A 15325-nucleotide genomic window follows, 5' to 3' on the forward strand; every position below is an offset into this window, starting at 1 on the left:
CTTCTTGCGTGACGTATAATGGACTGGACGGGACGCTTCTTCAGGAACAACAAGGCGCCAACTCTTTCAACCACGTCGGTAGCTTGCTAGCCAACATAAAACTGAAAGATTGACGTTTTAGACCATGCTAATGTACATTATCTAATCTCAGTGTTTTAAACGATTTTCGGTTGACGTATTGGTTCAATTGGTTCAATTTGCAAACGTGTTAAAGATTGATACTGAGCCTAGCACTAGGCTAGACGCTAATGCTAGCTAGCTAGATAACATCCCTGACCATGAGCTCACTAAACTACTTCTCCCTTGCTAATGAAGAGGGGGTCAGCTGTATGGAGAAAGAATCTTTCAGAATGAAAAAGGAGGAAGAGGCTGTTATAGTGAAAGAAGAGAAAGAACCGTTTAGAGAGGAAGATGATGCTATCTCAATAAAGGTGAAGGAGGAAGACGTTTTGGGAGTGAAAGAGGAAGAGACAGAATATCAGATTAACACCAGTGAGTACTGTCTTCAACAGGGACACAAACTATGCCGTTGTTGAACTAATGTGTGGTTTTCAAGTGGCATTCTACTGAAGTTCTACACTTGAATATGTTGTTCAGTACTGTAGGAATTGTTAAATGGTCGATCTACCATTGGTTCATATATTTTAGGGACTTTTCAATTCGATGTATTGAATTCTCAATGTGGTCTATATTAAAGTTCCCCTCATCTAATATAACAGTCTTTTAAAATTCTATATTGGTGCATATTTTCTACTTAAAATAACAAAGGCCACCCATTTTGTGGAACGACCCTTTTACATTTGCATCACAAACAATATTTTAGGAAATCATGATGAAAGTGGCCATTTTAGACATATGCATGCCTCTTGTAAGACTCTATGATTGCAATAGATGGTCATAAGTTTACCATCTGTTTGATGTTCTCATTCACACAGGAGAGACACATGACTATCGTGGATCCTCTGGGGAGCCTCAACAACATCCTGATGCTGACGAGGAAGAGAAGAGTCTCTCCAGATCAGAACACCAGATGGTACAGCTTGGTCTGGTCTAGCATACAGCTTGGTCTGGTCTAGCATACAGCTTTCTCTATTGGGGTCTGGGCTGGGTTTCTGTAGAGCACTTCATGACAACAGTGACATGAGCATCCATAATGATGTGCGTCTGTGTCCCCTCTTTATGGTTACCAGGACAACGCTAGCCCTTCCACCCTCTCGGAGTCCCCGTGTCATGCCTCTCCTGTTAGCACCTTGCTGCTGGTGGACTGCAGGAAAACAATGGGGCTGAGTGGAACTGTGGGAGGAGGAGAAGAGAGGAAAGGATCAGATTTGACTCAAAGTAAGTGCTGTAGTTTAGTTTGAACAAATAAATAGATATATTCATTGGTATCTGTTACCACGACAACCAGCAGAGTTCTGTTAGTTGACAGGAAGATAGACTGGTGGATATGGATGTTATGAATATCATAACACTGAAAAAGGATTCTGCCAATGAAAAGAGAGAAATCAGTAGACCATATAAAACCTTGATGAAAGTCAGCTTTAGAGAGGAACCAATAGACCATATAAAACCTTGATTAAAGTCAGCTTTGGAGAGAAAGTTTCAAGATGATCCAATGTAAGGTGCTTGTTTTACAAAAACTTTTTCTCAAAACATTATGGATGTTACATTGCCTGTCCCACTCAACCCCCCTATCTTTACTAGACTGTAGAACAGGCAAACTAAACTCAAGACACTGTTAATTAATAAACTAATACTGGAGGAAAGCTGTGATCAGGCTGCCTACTCAAGAGAAAGCTTCGAACTGTAACCAGTGGCTGCAACCTGGTTCAGGTTATCAATCAACCTACCAGGGTAGTTACAAACAGTACAGAAATTGAATCAACATATTTTGATCATATCTTTACTATTGCTGCAGAAATGTGTTTGAAAGCAGTATCCAAATTCATCGGCTGTTGTGATCACAATATAGTAGTCATATCTAGGACAACCAAAGTTCCAAAAGGCTGGGCCTAATGTTCTATATAAGAGGTCATACAATTGTTTGTGGTGATTCCTATGTTGTTGATGTTATTAGGTTGTTTATTTTCACAGTAATTAACTCACGGACACTAGAGAAGCTTTAACCAAGTTTAATTATTCCCAAAGGTTCTGTACATCTGTAATTCAGACAACCCAACATTTGTTCCATCCAGATATATATCCCACTTAAGACACTCCTCCTTCTCTCCAATCCTTACATCTTATGGTTCCACAGGAAGAGAGTTAAGAGGGTAACAGGATACCAGACCTTTATCTCCCTGATGAGAATCTGTCCTGACCTCAACCTCTCCTTCATCTAATCCACAGATGTTCGTCTGCCTCCCCTGTTTCACACTTTGCTCTCCTCTCGTCCACCCAACACATTCCAAAGCCACCTGTCTTTCTTCAGAGAACCATTAACTTCTGACATAACAGCCAGTCTCTTTCACTTCCTATCACTTCTTTAATGTCTCCATGTTCAAAGTTTGGCCGATTCCAACAATGAAAACAATATTTGTTGGTCCGTGGTGTGTAATGACGAGCAACCAGACGCTGCCCTTGACACGTTTATGAAATTGCTTATCCCAGTTACTAATAAGCAAGCACCCATTAAGAAAATGACTAAAAACTGTTAAATCCACGTGGATTGATGAGGAATTTAAAAATGGTATGATGAAGAGGGAGGCAAAAGAGATGGCATATAGGTCTGGCTGAATAACTGATTGGCAAACCTATTGCAAATTGAGAAATCATGTGACTAAACTGAATAAAAAGAAGAAACTACACTATGAAACAAGCTTTGGAACACCTTCAATTGAATTTTGGGTCAAAAAATCAACAATGGCATGGTGTCTGACAACGTGGATGGAAAATGATTGAGGATAATAGCGGCCGATATTGCCAGTTCTATTCGCATTATCTTCAATTTAAGCCCACTAGAAAGTGTGTTCCCTAGTGAGACAGCATAGGATAACACAGCATTATCGGCATAATTCATCGTTCAGCTTTGTCTCCTAAAACATGTTATTTTCTCAAACTCAGAACCATAAACCAATCCTCCAGGCATATATCAAATCCATCCTATCTTGACAAGATCACAGAGACACACTGACTGGCACACAGACATTGTGGAGCCAAGAGATACACGCTTGACCTCTCCCCTCTCTCCGGCCCAAACAACTTAGTCTTGACATAGAACAGATACTGCAACCCCGCCACAGTATTATACAAAAATAACATTCTGATGAGAAGTAACTTACAAACATATGATGAATATAAAACATCTTACCTATGTTACCAACCAATTCTGATTATTCCCCAACACCTGTCTAACAGAACACAGTGTTCTTTAATGGAAGCCTGTACAACAAAATCAAGGTAGAATCAGGAATTCCCCAGGGCAGCTGTTTGGCACCTTCTTTTTTCAATCTTTACCAACAACATGCCAGTGACATTTTAAGTAAAGCCAGTGTGTCTATGTATGCGGATGACTCAACACTGTACACGTCAGCTACTACAGCGACTGAAATGACTGCAACATTTAACATAGAGCTGCAGTTAGTTTCAGAATGGGTGGCAAGGAATAAGTTAGTCCTAAATATTTCTGATTACCTTAAATTACATGGCCTACTACGCTAATTCTGTAGCGGTGGGGGGTAAATATGAAGATTTTGTTGGTGCGCCAGGCAGGTATTAACCCTAGTTATTAAAGTTAGTTATTACCTATTATAACATTGTTATTATTATTATTAAATATTATTAAATCCGAAAGGATGAGAGTAGAATAGATAGTGATGCTTCCAGACACATTCTAAACATGGTGGAGACTTAGAGGACTGTAGCATCTAATGATGAAGCATTATGGAGTCTTAAAGGAGGACTGTAGCATCATGAGGTAGTCACCGGGAATTCATTTCAATTAACATGTGTGCCTTTTTTAGAAGTTGAGTTGTGGAATTTCTTTCCTTATAACCTGTTTGGGATAGGGGGCAGTATTTTAACGTCTGGATGAAAAGCGTTCCCAAAGTTAACTACCTGCTACCTGCCCAGAAGCTAGGATATGCATATAATTGGTAGGTTTGGATAGAAAACACTCTAAAGTTTCTAAAACTGTTAAAATAATGTCTGTGTGTATATCATAACTTATTTGGCAGGTGAAACCCCGAGGACAAACCATCCAGGAGGAATTTTTTGTTGTTGAGGTGACTCTGTTTTCAAATGGTTTTGTGTGGCACTTGGTTGCAGTTCCTATTGCTTCCACTAGATGTCAACAGTCTTTAGAAATTGGTTGATGTTTTTCTTTAGAGAAATGAAGAAGTTCGGCTATTCAGAACGAGGGTCCAGCCTAGTGCTCTCTAATGTTTTGATGCGCGCTCCAGGTCACGCGCTTCACGTTGTTTTTATCCGGTATTGAACACAGTTTATCCCATCTTAAATTTTCTCGATTATTTACGTTTTAAAATACCTAAAGTTGGATTAGGAAAGTTGTTTCAAATGTTTGGACAGCATTTACAGGTATCGTATTAGATATTTTGTAGTCATGCTGGGCGAGTTGAAACCAGTGTTTTTTTTTAAATCAAACGCGCCAAATAAATGGACATTTTGGAGATATAACAACGGAATTAATCGAACAAAAGGACCATTTGTGATGTTTATGGGACATATTGGAGTGCCAACAGAAGAAGCTCTTCAAAGGTAAGGCACAAATTATATCATTATTTCTGAGGTTTGTGTCGTGCCTGGCGGGTTGAAATATGATTGTCATGTGTTTGTTTGATGGGGTGCTGTCCTCAGATAATCGCATGGTTCGCTTTTGCCGTAAAGCCTTTTTGAAATCTGACACGGTGGCTAGATTAACAAGAAGTTAAGCTTTGCACTTGTGAATGCATGAAAGTTAAATATTTCTAATAAATTAAAAAATACTTTGGACTCTGCAATTTCACAGGATGTTGTCAACGTTCCGCTAGCAGGTTTTAATGTGTTTTAACCTTTTGGTACTACTCCTCCCCTGTTTCACACTTTGCTCTCCTCTCGTCCACCCAACACATTCCAAAGCCACCTGTCTTTCTTCAGAGAACCATTAACTTCTGACATAACAGCCAGTCTCTTTCACTTCCTATCACTTCTTTAATGTCTCCATGTTCAAAGTTTGGCCGATTCCAACAATGAAAACAATATTTGTTGGTCCGTGGTGTGTAATGACGAGCAACCAGACGCTGCCCTTGACACGTTTATGAAATTGCTTATCCCAGTTACTAATAAGCAAGCACCCATTAAGAAAATGACTAAAAACTGTTAAATCCACGTGGATTGATGAGGAATTTAAAAATGGTATGATGAAGAGGGAGGCAAAAGAGATGGCATATAGGTCTGGCTGAATAACTGATTGGCAAACCTATTGCAAATTGAGAAATCATGTGACTAAACTGAATAAAAAGAAGAAACTACACTATGAAACAAGCTTTGGAACACCTTCAATTGAATTTTGGGTCAAAAAATCAACAATGGCATGGTGTCTGACAACGTGGATGGAAAATGATTGAGGATAATAGCGGCCGATATTGCCAGTTCTATTCGCATTATCTTCAATTTAAGCCCACTAGAAAGTGTGTTCCCTAGTGAGACAGCATAGGATAACACAGCATTATCGGCATAATTCATCGTTCAGCTTTGTCTCCTAAAACATGTTATTTTCTCAAACTCAGAACCATAAACCAATCCTCCAGGCATATATCAAATCCATCCTATCTTGACAAGATCACAGAGACACACTGACTGGCACACAGACATTGTGGAGCCAAGAGATACACGCTTGACCTCTCCCCTCTCTCCGGCCCAAACAACTTAGTCTTGACATAGAACAGATACTGCAACCCCGCCACAGTATTATACAAAAATAACATTCTGATGAGAAGTAACTTACAAACATATGATGAATATAAAACATCTTACCTATGTTACCAACCAATTCTGATTATTCCCCAACACCTGTCTAACAGAACACAGTGTTCTTTAATGGAAGCCTGTACAACAAAATCAAGGTAGAATCAGGAATTCCCCAGGGCAGCTGTTTGGCACCTTCTTTTTTCAATCTTTACCAACAACATGCCAGTGACATTTTAAGTAAAGCCAGTGTGTCTATGTATGCGGATGACTCAACACTGTACACGTCAGCTACTACAGCGACTGAAATGACTGCAACATTTAACATAGAGCTGCAGTTAGTTTCAGAATGGGTGGCAAGGAATAAGTTAGTCCTAAATATTTCTGATTACCTTAAATTACATGGCCTACTACGCTAATTCTGTAGCGGTGGGGGGTAAATATGAAGATTTTGTTGGTGCGCCAGGCAGGTATTAACCCTAGTTATTAAAGTTAGTTATTACCTATTATAACATTGTTATTATTATTATTAAATATTATTAAATCCGAAAGGATGAGAGTAGAATAGATAGTGATGCTTCCAGACACATTCTAAACATGGTGGAGACTTAGAGGACTGTAGCATCTAATGATGAAGCATTATGGAGTCTTAAAGGAGGACTGTAGCATCATGAGGTAGTCACCGGGAATTCATTTCAATTAACATGTGTGCCTTTTTTAGAAGTTGAGTTGTGGAATTTCTTTCCTTATAACCTGTTTGGGATAGGGGGCAGTATTTTAACGTCTGGATGAAAAGCGTTCCCAAAGTTAACTACCTGCTACCTGCCCAGAAGCTAGGATATGCATATAATTGGTAGGTTTGGATAGAAAACACTCTAAAGTTTCTAAAACTGTTAAAATAATGTCTGTGTGTATATCATAACTTATTTGGCAGGTGAAACCCCGAGGACAAACCATCCAGGAGGAATTTTTTGTTGTTGAGGTGACTCTGTTTTCAAATGGTTTTGTGTGGCACTTGGTTGCAGTTCCTATTGCTTCCACTAGATGTCAACAGTCTTTAGAAATTGGTTGATGTTTTTCTTTAGAGAAATGAAGAAGTTCGGCTATTCAGAACGAGGGTCCAGCCTAGTGCTCTCTAATGTTTTGATGCGCGCTCCAGGTCACGCGCTTCACGTTGTTTTTATCCGGTATTGAACACAGTTTATCCCATCTTAAATTTTCTCGATTATTTACGTTTTAAAATACCTAAAGTTGGATTAGGAAAGTTGTTTCAAATGTTTGGACAGCATTTACAGGTATCGTATTAGATATTTTGTAGTCATGCTGGGCGAGTTGAAACCAGTGTTTTTTTTTAAATCAAACGCGCCAAATAAATGGACATTTTGGAGATATAACAACGGAATTAATCGAACAAAAGGACCATTTGTGATGTTTATGGGACATATTGGAGTGCCAACAGAAGAAGCTCTTCAAAGGTAAGGCACAAATTATATCATTATTTCTGAGGTTTGTGTCGTGCCTGGCGGGTTGAAATATGATTGTCATGTGTTTGTTTGATGGGGTGCTGTCCTCAGATAATCGCATGGTTCGCTTTTGCCGTAAAGCCTTTTTGAAATCTGACACGGTGGCTAGATTAACAAGAAGTTAAGCTTTGCACTTGTGAATGCATGAAAGTTAAATATTTCTAATAAATTAAAAAATACTTTGGACTCTGCAATTTCACAGGATGTTGTCAACGTTCCGCTAGCAGGTTTTAATGTGTTTTAACCTTTTGGTACTACTCCTCCCCTGTTTCACACTTTGCTCTCCTCTCGTCCACCCAACACATTCCAAAGCCACCTGTCTTTCTTCAGAGAACCATTAACTTCTGACATAACAGCCAGTCTCTTTCACTTCCTATCACTTCTTTAATGTCTCCATGTTCAAAGTTTGGCCGATTCCAACAATGAAAACAATATTTGTTGGTCCGTGGTGTGTAATGACGAGCAACCAGACGCTGCCCTTGACACGTTTATGAAATTGCTTATCCCAGTTACTAATAAGCAAGCACCCATTAAGAAAATGACTAAAAACTGTTAAATCCACGTGGATTGATGAGGAATTTAAAAATGGTATGATGAAGAGGGAGGCAAAAGAGATGGCATATAGGTCTGGCTGAATAACTGATTGGCAAACCTATTGCAAATTGAGAAATCATGTGACTAAACTGAATAAAAAGAAGAAACTACACTATGAAACAAGCTTTGGAACACCTTCAATTGAATTTTGGGTCAAAAAATCAACAATGGCATGGTGTCTGACAACGTGGATGGAAAATGATTGAGGATAATAGCGGCCGATATTGCCAGTTCTATTCGCATTATCTTCAATTTAAGCCCACTAGAAAGTGTGTTCCCTAGTGAGACAGCATAGGATAACACAGCATTATCGGCATAATTCATCGTTCAGCTTTGTCTCCTAAAACATGTTATTTTCTCAAACTCAGAACCATAAACCAATCCTCCAGGCATATATCAAATCCATCCTATCTTGACAAGATCACAGAGACACACTGACTGGCACACAGACATTGTGGAGCCAAGAGATACACGCTTGACCTCTCCCCTCTCTCCGGCCCAAACAACTTAGTCTTGACATAGAACAGATACTGCAACCCCGCCACAGTATTATACAAAAATAACATTCTGATGAGAAGTAACTTACAAACATATGATGAATATAAAACATCTTACCTATGTTACCAACCAATTCTGATTATTCCCCAACACCTGTCTAACAGAACACAGTGTTCTTTAATGGAAGCCTGTACAACAAAATCAAGGTAGAATCAGGAATTCCCCAGGGCAGCTGTTTGGCACCTTCTTTTTTCAATCTTTACCAACAACATGCCAGTGACATTTTAAGTAAAGCCAGTGTGTCTATGTATGCGGATGACTCAACACTGTACACGTCAGCTACTACAGCGACTGAAATGACTGCAACATTTAACATAGAGCTGCAGTTAGTTTCAGAATGGGTGGCAAGGAATAAGTTAGTCCTAAATATTTCTGATTACCTTAAATTACATGGCCTACTACGCTAATTCTGTAGCGGTGGGGGGTAAATATGAAGATTTTGTTGGTGCGCCAGGCAGGTATTAACCCTAGTTATTAAAGTTAGTTATTACCTATTATAACATTGTTATTATTATTATTAAATATTATTAAATCCGAAAGGATGAGAGTAGAATAGATAGTGATGCTTCCAGACACATTCTAAACATGGTGGAGACTTAGAGGACTGTAGCATCTAATGATGAAGCATTATGGAGTCTTAAAGGAGGACTGTAGCATCATGAGGTAGTCACCGGGAATTCATTTCAATTAACATGTGTGCCTTTTTTAGAAGTTGAGTTGTGGAATTTCTTTCCTTATAACCTGTTTGGGATAGGGGGCAGTATTTTAACGTCTGGATGAAAAGCGTTCCCAAAGTTAACTACCTGCTACCTGCCCAGAAGCTAGGATATGCATATAATTGGTAGGTTTGGATAGAAAACACTCTAAAGTTTCTAAAACTGTTAAAATAATGTCTGTGTGTATATCATAACTTATTTGGCAGGTGAAACCCCGAGGACAAACCATCCAGGAGGAATTTTTTGTTGTTGAGGTGACTCTGTTTTCAAATGGTTTTGTGTGGCACTTGGTTGCAGTTCCTATTGCTTCCACTAGATGTCAACAGTCTTTAGAAATTGGTTGATGTTTTTCTTTAGAGAAATGAAGAAGTTCGGCTATTCAGAACGAGGGTCCAGCCTAGTGCTCTCTAATGTTTTGATGCGCGCTCCAGGTCACGCGCTTCACGTTGTTTTTATCCGGTATTGAACACAGTTTATCCCATCTTAAATTTTCTCGATTATTTACGTTTTAAAATACCTAAAGTTGGATTAGGAAAGTTGTTTCAAATGTTTGGACAGCATTTACAGGTATCGTATTAGATATTTTGTAGTCATGCTGGGCGAGTTGAAACCAGTGTTTTTTTTTAAATCAAACGCGCCAAATAAATGGACATTTTGGAGATATAACAACGGAATTAATCGAACAAAAGGACCATTTGTGATGTTTATGGGACATATTGGAGTGCCAACAGAAGAAGCTCTTCAAAGGTAAGGCACAAATTATATCATTATTTCTGAGGTTTGTGTCGTGCCTGGCGGGTTGAAATATGATTGTCATGTGTTTGTTTGATGGGGTGCTGTCCTCAGATAATCGCATGGTTCGCTTTTGCCGTAAAGCCTTTTTGAAATCTGACACGGTGGCTAGATTAACAAGAAGTTAAGCTTTGCACTTGTGAATGCATGAAAGTTAAATATTTCTAATAAATTAAAAAATACTTTGGACTCTGCAATTTCACAGGATGTTGTCAACGTTCCGCTAGCAGGTTTTAATGTGTTTTAACCTTTTGGTACTACTCCTCCCGGATCCGGGAGAATTGTCATCAACTACACTAATTAGCATAACGCAACGGACAAAAAATCTTACTAGAAAATATTCATATTCATGAAATCACAAGTGAAATATAGTGAAACACAGCTTAGCCTTTTGTTAATCACCCTGTCATCTCAGATTTTGAAATTATGCTTTACAGCCAAAGCAAGACAAGCATTTGTGTAAGTTTATCGATAGCCTAGCATAGTATAATGTCCAGCTAGCAGCAGGGAGCTTGGTCACGAAAATCAGAAAAGCAATCAAATTCAATCGTTTACCTTTGATGAGCTTCGGATGTTTTCACCCACGAGACTCCCAGTGAGACAGCAAATGTTAATTTTGTTCCATAAAGATGATTTTTTATAGCCAAAATACCTCTGTTTATTCTTCACGTTTTGTTGAGAAAAAAACTCCAAATTAGATCCATAATACCGACAGAAACATGGCAAACCTTTTTTATAATCAATCCTCAAGGTGTTTTTCAAATATCTATTTGATAATATATCAACCAGGACAATTGGCTTTTCACGAGGAGCGAGAGGCACAATGGCCGCCTTTGTCTATTACGCACAAATCAATCTGAGAGCCACCACCTGACCACTGACACAATGTTGTCGTTCACGCTCATTTTTCAAAATAAAAACCTGAAACTATGTCTAGTGACTGTAGACACATTAGGGAAGCTATAGAAAAAGGAATCTGGTTGATATCCCTTTCAATGGTCAATAGGGATGCATAGGAACGCAGAGGTTTCAAAATGAGAGTCACTTCCTGATTGGATTTTTCTCAGGCTTTCGCCTCCAATATCAGTTCTGTTATATTCACAGACAATATTTTTACAGTGTTGGAAACGTTTGTGTTTTCTATCCTAAGCTGTCAATTATATGCATATTCTAGCACCTGGTCCTGAGAAATAGCCCGTTTGAACGTTATTTTTCCAAAAATGAAAATAGTGCCCCCTAGTTTCAAGAGTTAATGTGCTATAACAGGTTTTAATGTATTTGAGCCAATCAGTTGTGTTGTGACATGGTAGGGGGGTATACAGAAGATTGCCCTATTGGGTAAAAGACGAAGTCCATATTATGTCAAGAACAGCTCAAATAAGCAAAGAGAAGCAACAGTCCATCATTACTTTAAGGACCACCACACGAATGGAAGACCCAGAGTTACTTCTGATGCATAAGTTCATTAGAGTTACCAGACTTAGAAATTGCAGCCCAAATAAATGCTTCACAAAGTTCAAGCAACAGACGCATCTCAACATCATCGGTTCAGAGGAGACTGCGTGAATCAGGCCTTCATGGTCGAATTGCTGCAAGGAAACCACTACTAAAGGACACCGATAAGAAGAAGAGACTTACTTGGGCGAAGAAACATGAGCAATGGACATTAGTGGTGGATATCTGTCCTCTGATGAGTCCAAATTTGAGTATTTGGTTCCGAGCGTCATGTCTTTTTGAGACGAGGAGTAGATGAACAGATTATCTCCGCATGTGTGGTTCCCACCGTGAAGCATGGAGGAGGAGATGTGATGGTGTGCGGGTGCTTTGCTATTGACAATGTCAGTGATTTAATTATTCAAGTCACACTTAACCAGCATGACTACCACAGCATTCTGCAGCTATATGCCATCCCATCTGGTTTGGGATTAGTCCCACTGTCATTTGTTTTTCAACAGGACAATGACCCAACACACCTCCAGGTTGTGTAAGAGCTATTTGACCAAGATGGAGTGCTGCATCAGATGACCTGGCCTCGACCTCACCCAAATCGAGATGGTTTGGGATTAGTTGGATCGCAGAGTGAAGGAAAAGCAGCTTACAAGTTCTCAGCATATATGGGAACTCCTACAAGACTGTTGGAAAAGGATTCCAGGTGAAGCTGGTTGAGAGAAAGCAAGGGTGGCAACTTTTGAAGAATAAAATATATACTTTATTCTAACACTTGTGGTTACTACATGATTCCATGTGTTTTTTAATAATTTTGACGTCTTCTCCATTATTTTACTATGTAGAAAATAGTAAAAATGAAGAAAACCCCTTGAATGAGTAGGTGAGTCCAACCTTTTGACTGGTACTGTACATTCAATTCCGTAACAGCTCCAGTGGACATTCCTGCAGTCAGCATGCCAATTGCCCGCTCCCTCAGAGATCTGTGGCATTGTTGTGTGACCAAACTGCACATTTTCGAGTAGCCTTTTATTACCCCCAGCACAGGGTGCACCTGTGAAACAATCACGCTGTTCAATCAGCTTCTTGATATGCCACACCTGTTAGGTGGATGGATTATCTTGGCAAAGAATAAATGTTGACTAACAGGGATGTAAAAAATTCTGCAATCTTTTTTTTCAGCTCATGAAACATCCAACACTTTACATGTTGCGTTTATATTTTTGTTTATTGTAGTTACTATCAGTTTTAGGAACATTTACCCAAATATTTCACCTTATTTTTTACTTTACCCAAAATATGACCTCAGCGATAATCAAAATGTTGAAAATCTGTGAATGTCTAAATAAGAAATTGGTCCAATTAAACAGCAATGTGTCGAACCCTTTCAACAACGGGGAGATGTTACTGATGTGCTTTGTATCTGCGACGTAAAAACAAGTTTGACTTCCACACAAAATGACTTCTTTAGTTATTTTATGTTTAAGGAAGTGTGTAGGTCACATTATGTATCATACAGCTATGAATGTTATATATTTAGAACCACCTGTTCAATTGGAATCCAGTGACGTCTGTGTCTTCAGTGTCCTAGAACTGTCTAGGTTTTTGTGTTCTGACTTGTAAAACAGGATGAATAAAATAAGTAATGCAAACATAGCAGTAATTACCAGGAAGCTCTACATTTGTTTTAAAATCACACTAAGATTGTTAAAACTGGCCTCAGGTTATTGAGAGATCTGATTTAGGATGCAAGGTTGTTTTATCATGTGGTTTCATTCGGGTCTCTATTTAAAAATAACACTATCTTTGGCAGGAGAAAGACCAGACTCAGAGGAACCAGAGCCAGGGACGTCCAAACCAGCAAGACGACACCAGTGCTCCCACTGTGGAAAGAGTTGTAACCAGAAAGCACAACTGAAAGCTCATGAGAGAATACACACAGGAGAGAAGCCTTACCACTGCTCCCAATGTGGAAAGTGTTTCAACCAGAGAGGAGACCTGAAACAACATGAGAGAATACACACAGGAGAGAAGCCTTTTCACTGCTCCCAGTGTGGAAAGTGTTTCAACCATTCAGGGAAGCTGAAACGGCATGAGAGAATACACACAGGAGAGAAGCCTTACCACTGCTCCCAATGTGGAAATTGTTTCGCCAGTTCGGGGGTGTTGAAACAACACGAGAGAATACACACAGGAGAGAAGCCTTACCACTGCTCCCAATGTGGAAAGTGTTACGCCCGGTCGGGGATGCTGAAAGAACATGAGAGAATACACACAGGAGAGAAGCCTTACCACTGCTCCCAATGTGGAAAGTGTTTCAACTATTTGGGGATGCTGAAAGAACATGAGAGAATACACACAGGAGAGAAGCCTTACCACTGCTCCCAATGTGGAAAGTGTTTCAACCATTCAGGCAAGCTGAAACGGCATGAGAGAATACACACAGGAGAGAAGCCTTACCACTGCTCCCAATGTGGAAAGTGTTTCATCAGTTCGGAGGTGCTGAAACGGCATGAGAGAATACACACAGGAGAGAAGCCTTACCACTGCTCCCAATGTGGAAAGTGTTTCAACCATTCGGGGATGCTGAAGGAACATGAGAGAATACACACAGGAGAGAAGCCGTACCACTGCTCCCAATGTGGAAAGTGTTTCACCCTGAGAGGACACCTGAAACAACACGAGAAAATACACACAGGAGAGAAGCCTTACCACTGCTCCCAATGTGGAAAGTGTTTCGTCCGTTTGGGGGACCTGAAACTACATGAGAGAATACACACAGGAGAAAAGCCTTACCACTGCTCCCAATGTGGAAAGTGTTTCACCCGGTCGGGGATGCTGAAACGACATGAGAGAATACACACAGGAGAGAAGCCTTACCACTGCTCCCAATGTGGAAAGTGTTTCACCCGGTCGGGGATGCTGAAACAACATGAGAGAATACACACAGGAGAGAAGCCTTACCACTCCTCCCAGGGTGCAAACCATTTGCCCATTTAGGAAGCCTGAAAGAACACATTAGACTGCACACAGAGGAGAAGGGTTATAAAAGCTCAGACTGTGGGAAAACACATTACTCATAAGTCACTTAAACGTCATTAGAGATTCCACACAGGAGAGAGAAATTACTTCTCTTAGCGTGTATGTTGATATTTCACATCACATTGACTTAAAATTCATCAGAGAACATACACAGTGCTCCCGTTGTCTTATATTGTTGACTGACATTGTTTATCTGTCTTTACCAGATTAAATTAAATGGTACAGGGTATACTCAAACATATATTTGTTTGTTTTTATTAGAAAACATGAAGTGAATATGGAGTCTGTCAGTTTGAATATAAAGAAGATCAGGTTCCTTCTTTTAAACTCTTTGTGTGTGTTTATCTGGGTGTGTCATTCCTCCAGCACTACAGATAATCAAGTGATATTTGGATGTGATGCATTTGTTCCATTGTTGACATTTGCATTGTTGGCCCACTGATGATTTAATGAAATGAAAATGTTCAGACTCTGTAATGGAAAATGTTAATTGTTTGTGTGTCCACATAACTGAGTATGTGACTAACCTTGTGAAACTGTCCTATTATAAGCTCCTGTTTTTGGGACTATCATCCTGTGTTGCAAACCAATTTGCACCTGTGTCCTTGTATGAATAAAGTCCCGCCCAGGAACAGGAAACTATAAAGATATTTGCTAATCACTCAATGCTTCAGGAATTCAGACTGTCTACACTGCGCTGTGTAACTCTGTTATTCTCTCTGAGCTCAGAAATAAAGAATCTTGGTTTGA

At 39.5% G+C, this 15325-nt stretch overlaps 1 protein-coding gene across 2 annotated transcripts; it reads left to right on the forward strand.

Moving 5' to 3' along the window:
• LOC118947619 (uncharacterized) lies at positions 1 to 15325 on the forward strand. Of its 2 annotated transcripts, none has more exons than XM_090194890.1 (4): positions 1 to 492; positions 936 to 1033; positions 1191 to 1338; positions 13347 to 15325. In XM_090194890.1, the coding sequence occupies exons 1-4, from the start codon at positions 279 to 281 to the stop codon at positions 14531 to 14533; spliced, it is 1647 nt and encodes a 548-aa protein (XP_090051016.1). In that variant the 5' UTR covers positions 1 to 278; the 3' UTR covers positions 14534 to 15325. The 2 variants fall into 2 exon arrangements, with proteins under 2 accessions (XP_090051016.1, XP_090051017.1); XM_090194891.1 differs by lacking the exon at positions 13347 to 15325 and adding an exon at positions 12043 to 13187 and having other exon boundaries at positions 35 to 492.

This window comes from Oncorhynchus mykiss, chromosome 13 (genome assembly GCF_057628025.1).
Source record: "Oncorhynchus mykiss isolate SJ-2025 chromosome 13, ASM5762802v1, whole genome shotgun sequence".
Classification (NCBI taxonomy): Eukaryota; Metazoa; Chordata; class Actinopteri; order Salmoniformes; family Salmonidae; genus Oncorhynchus; species Oncorhynchus mykiss.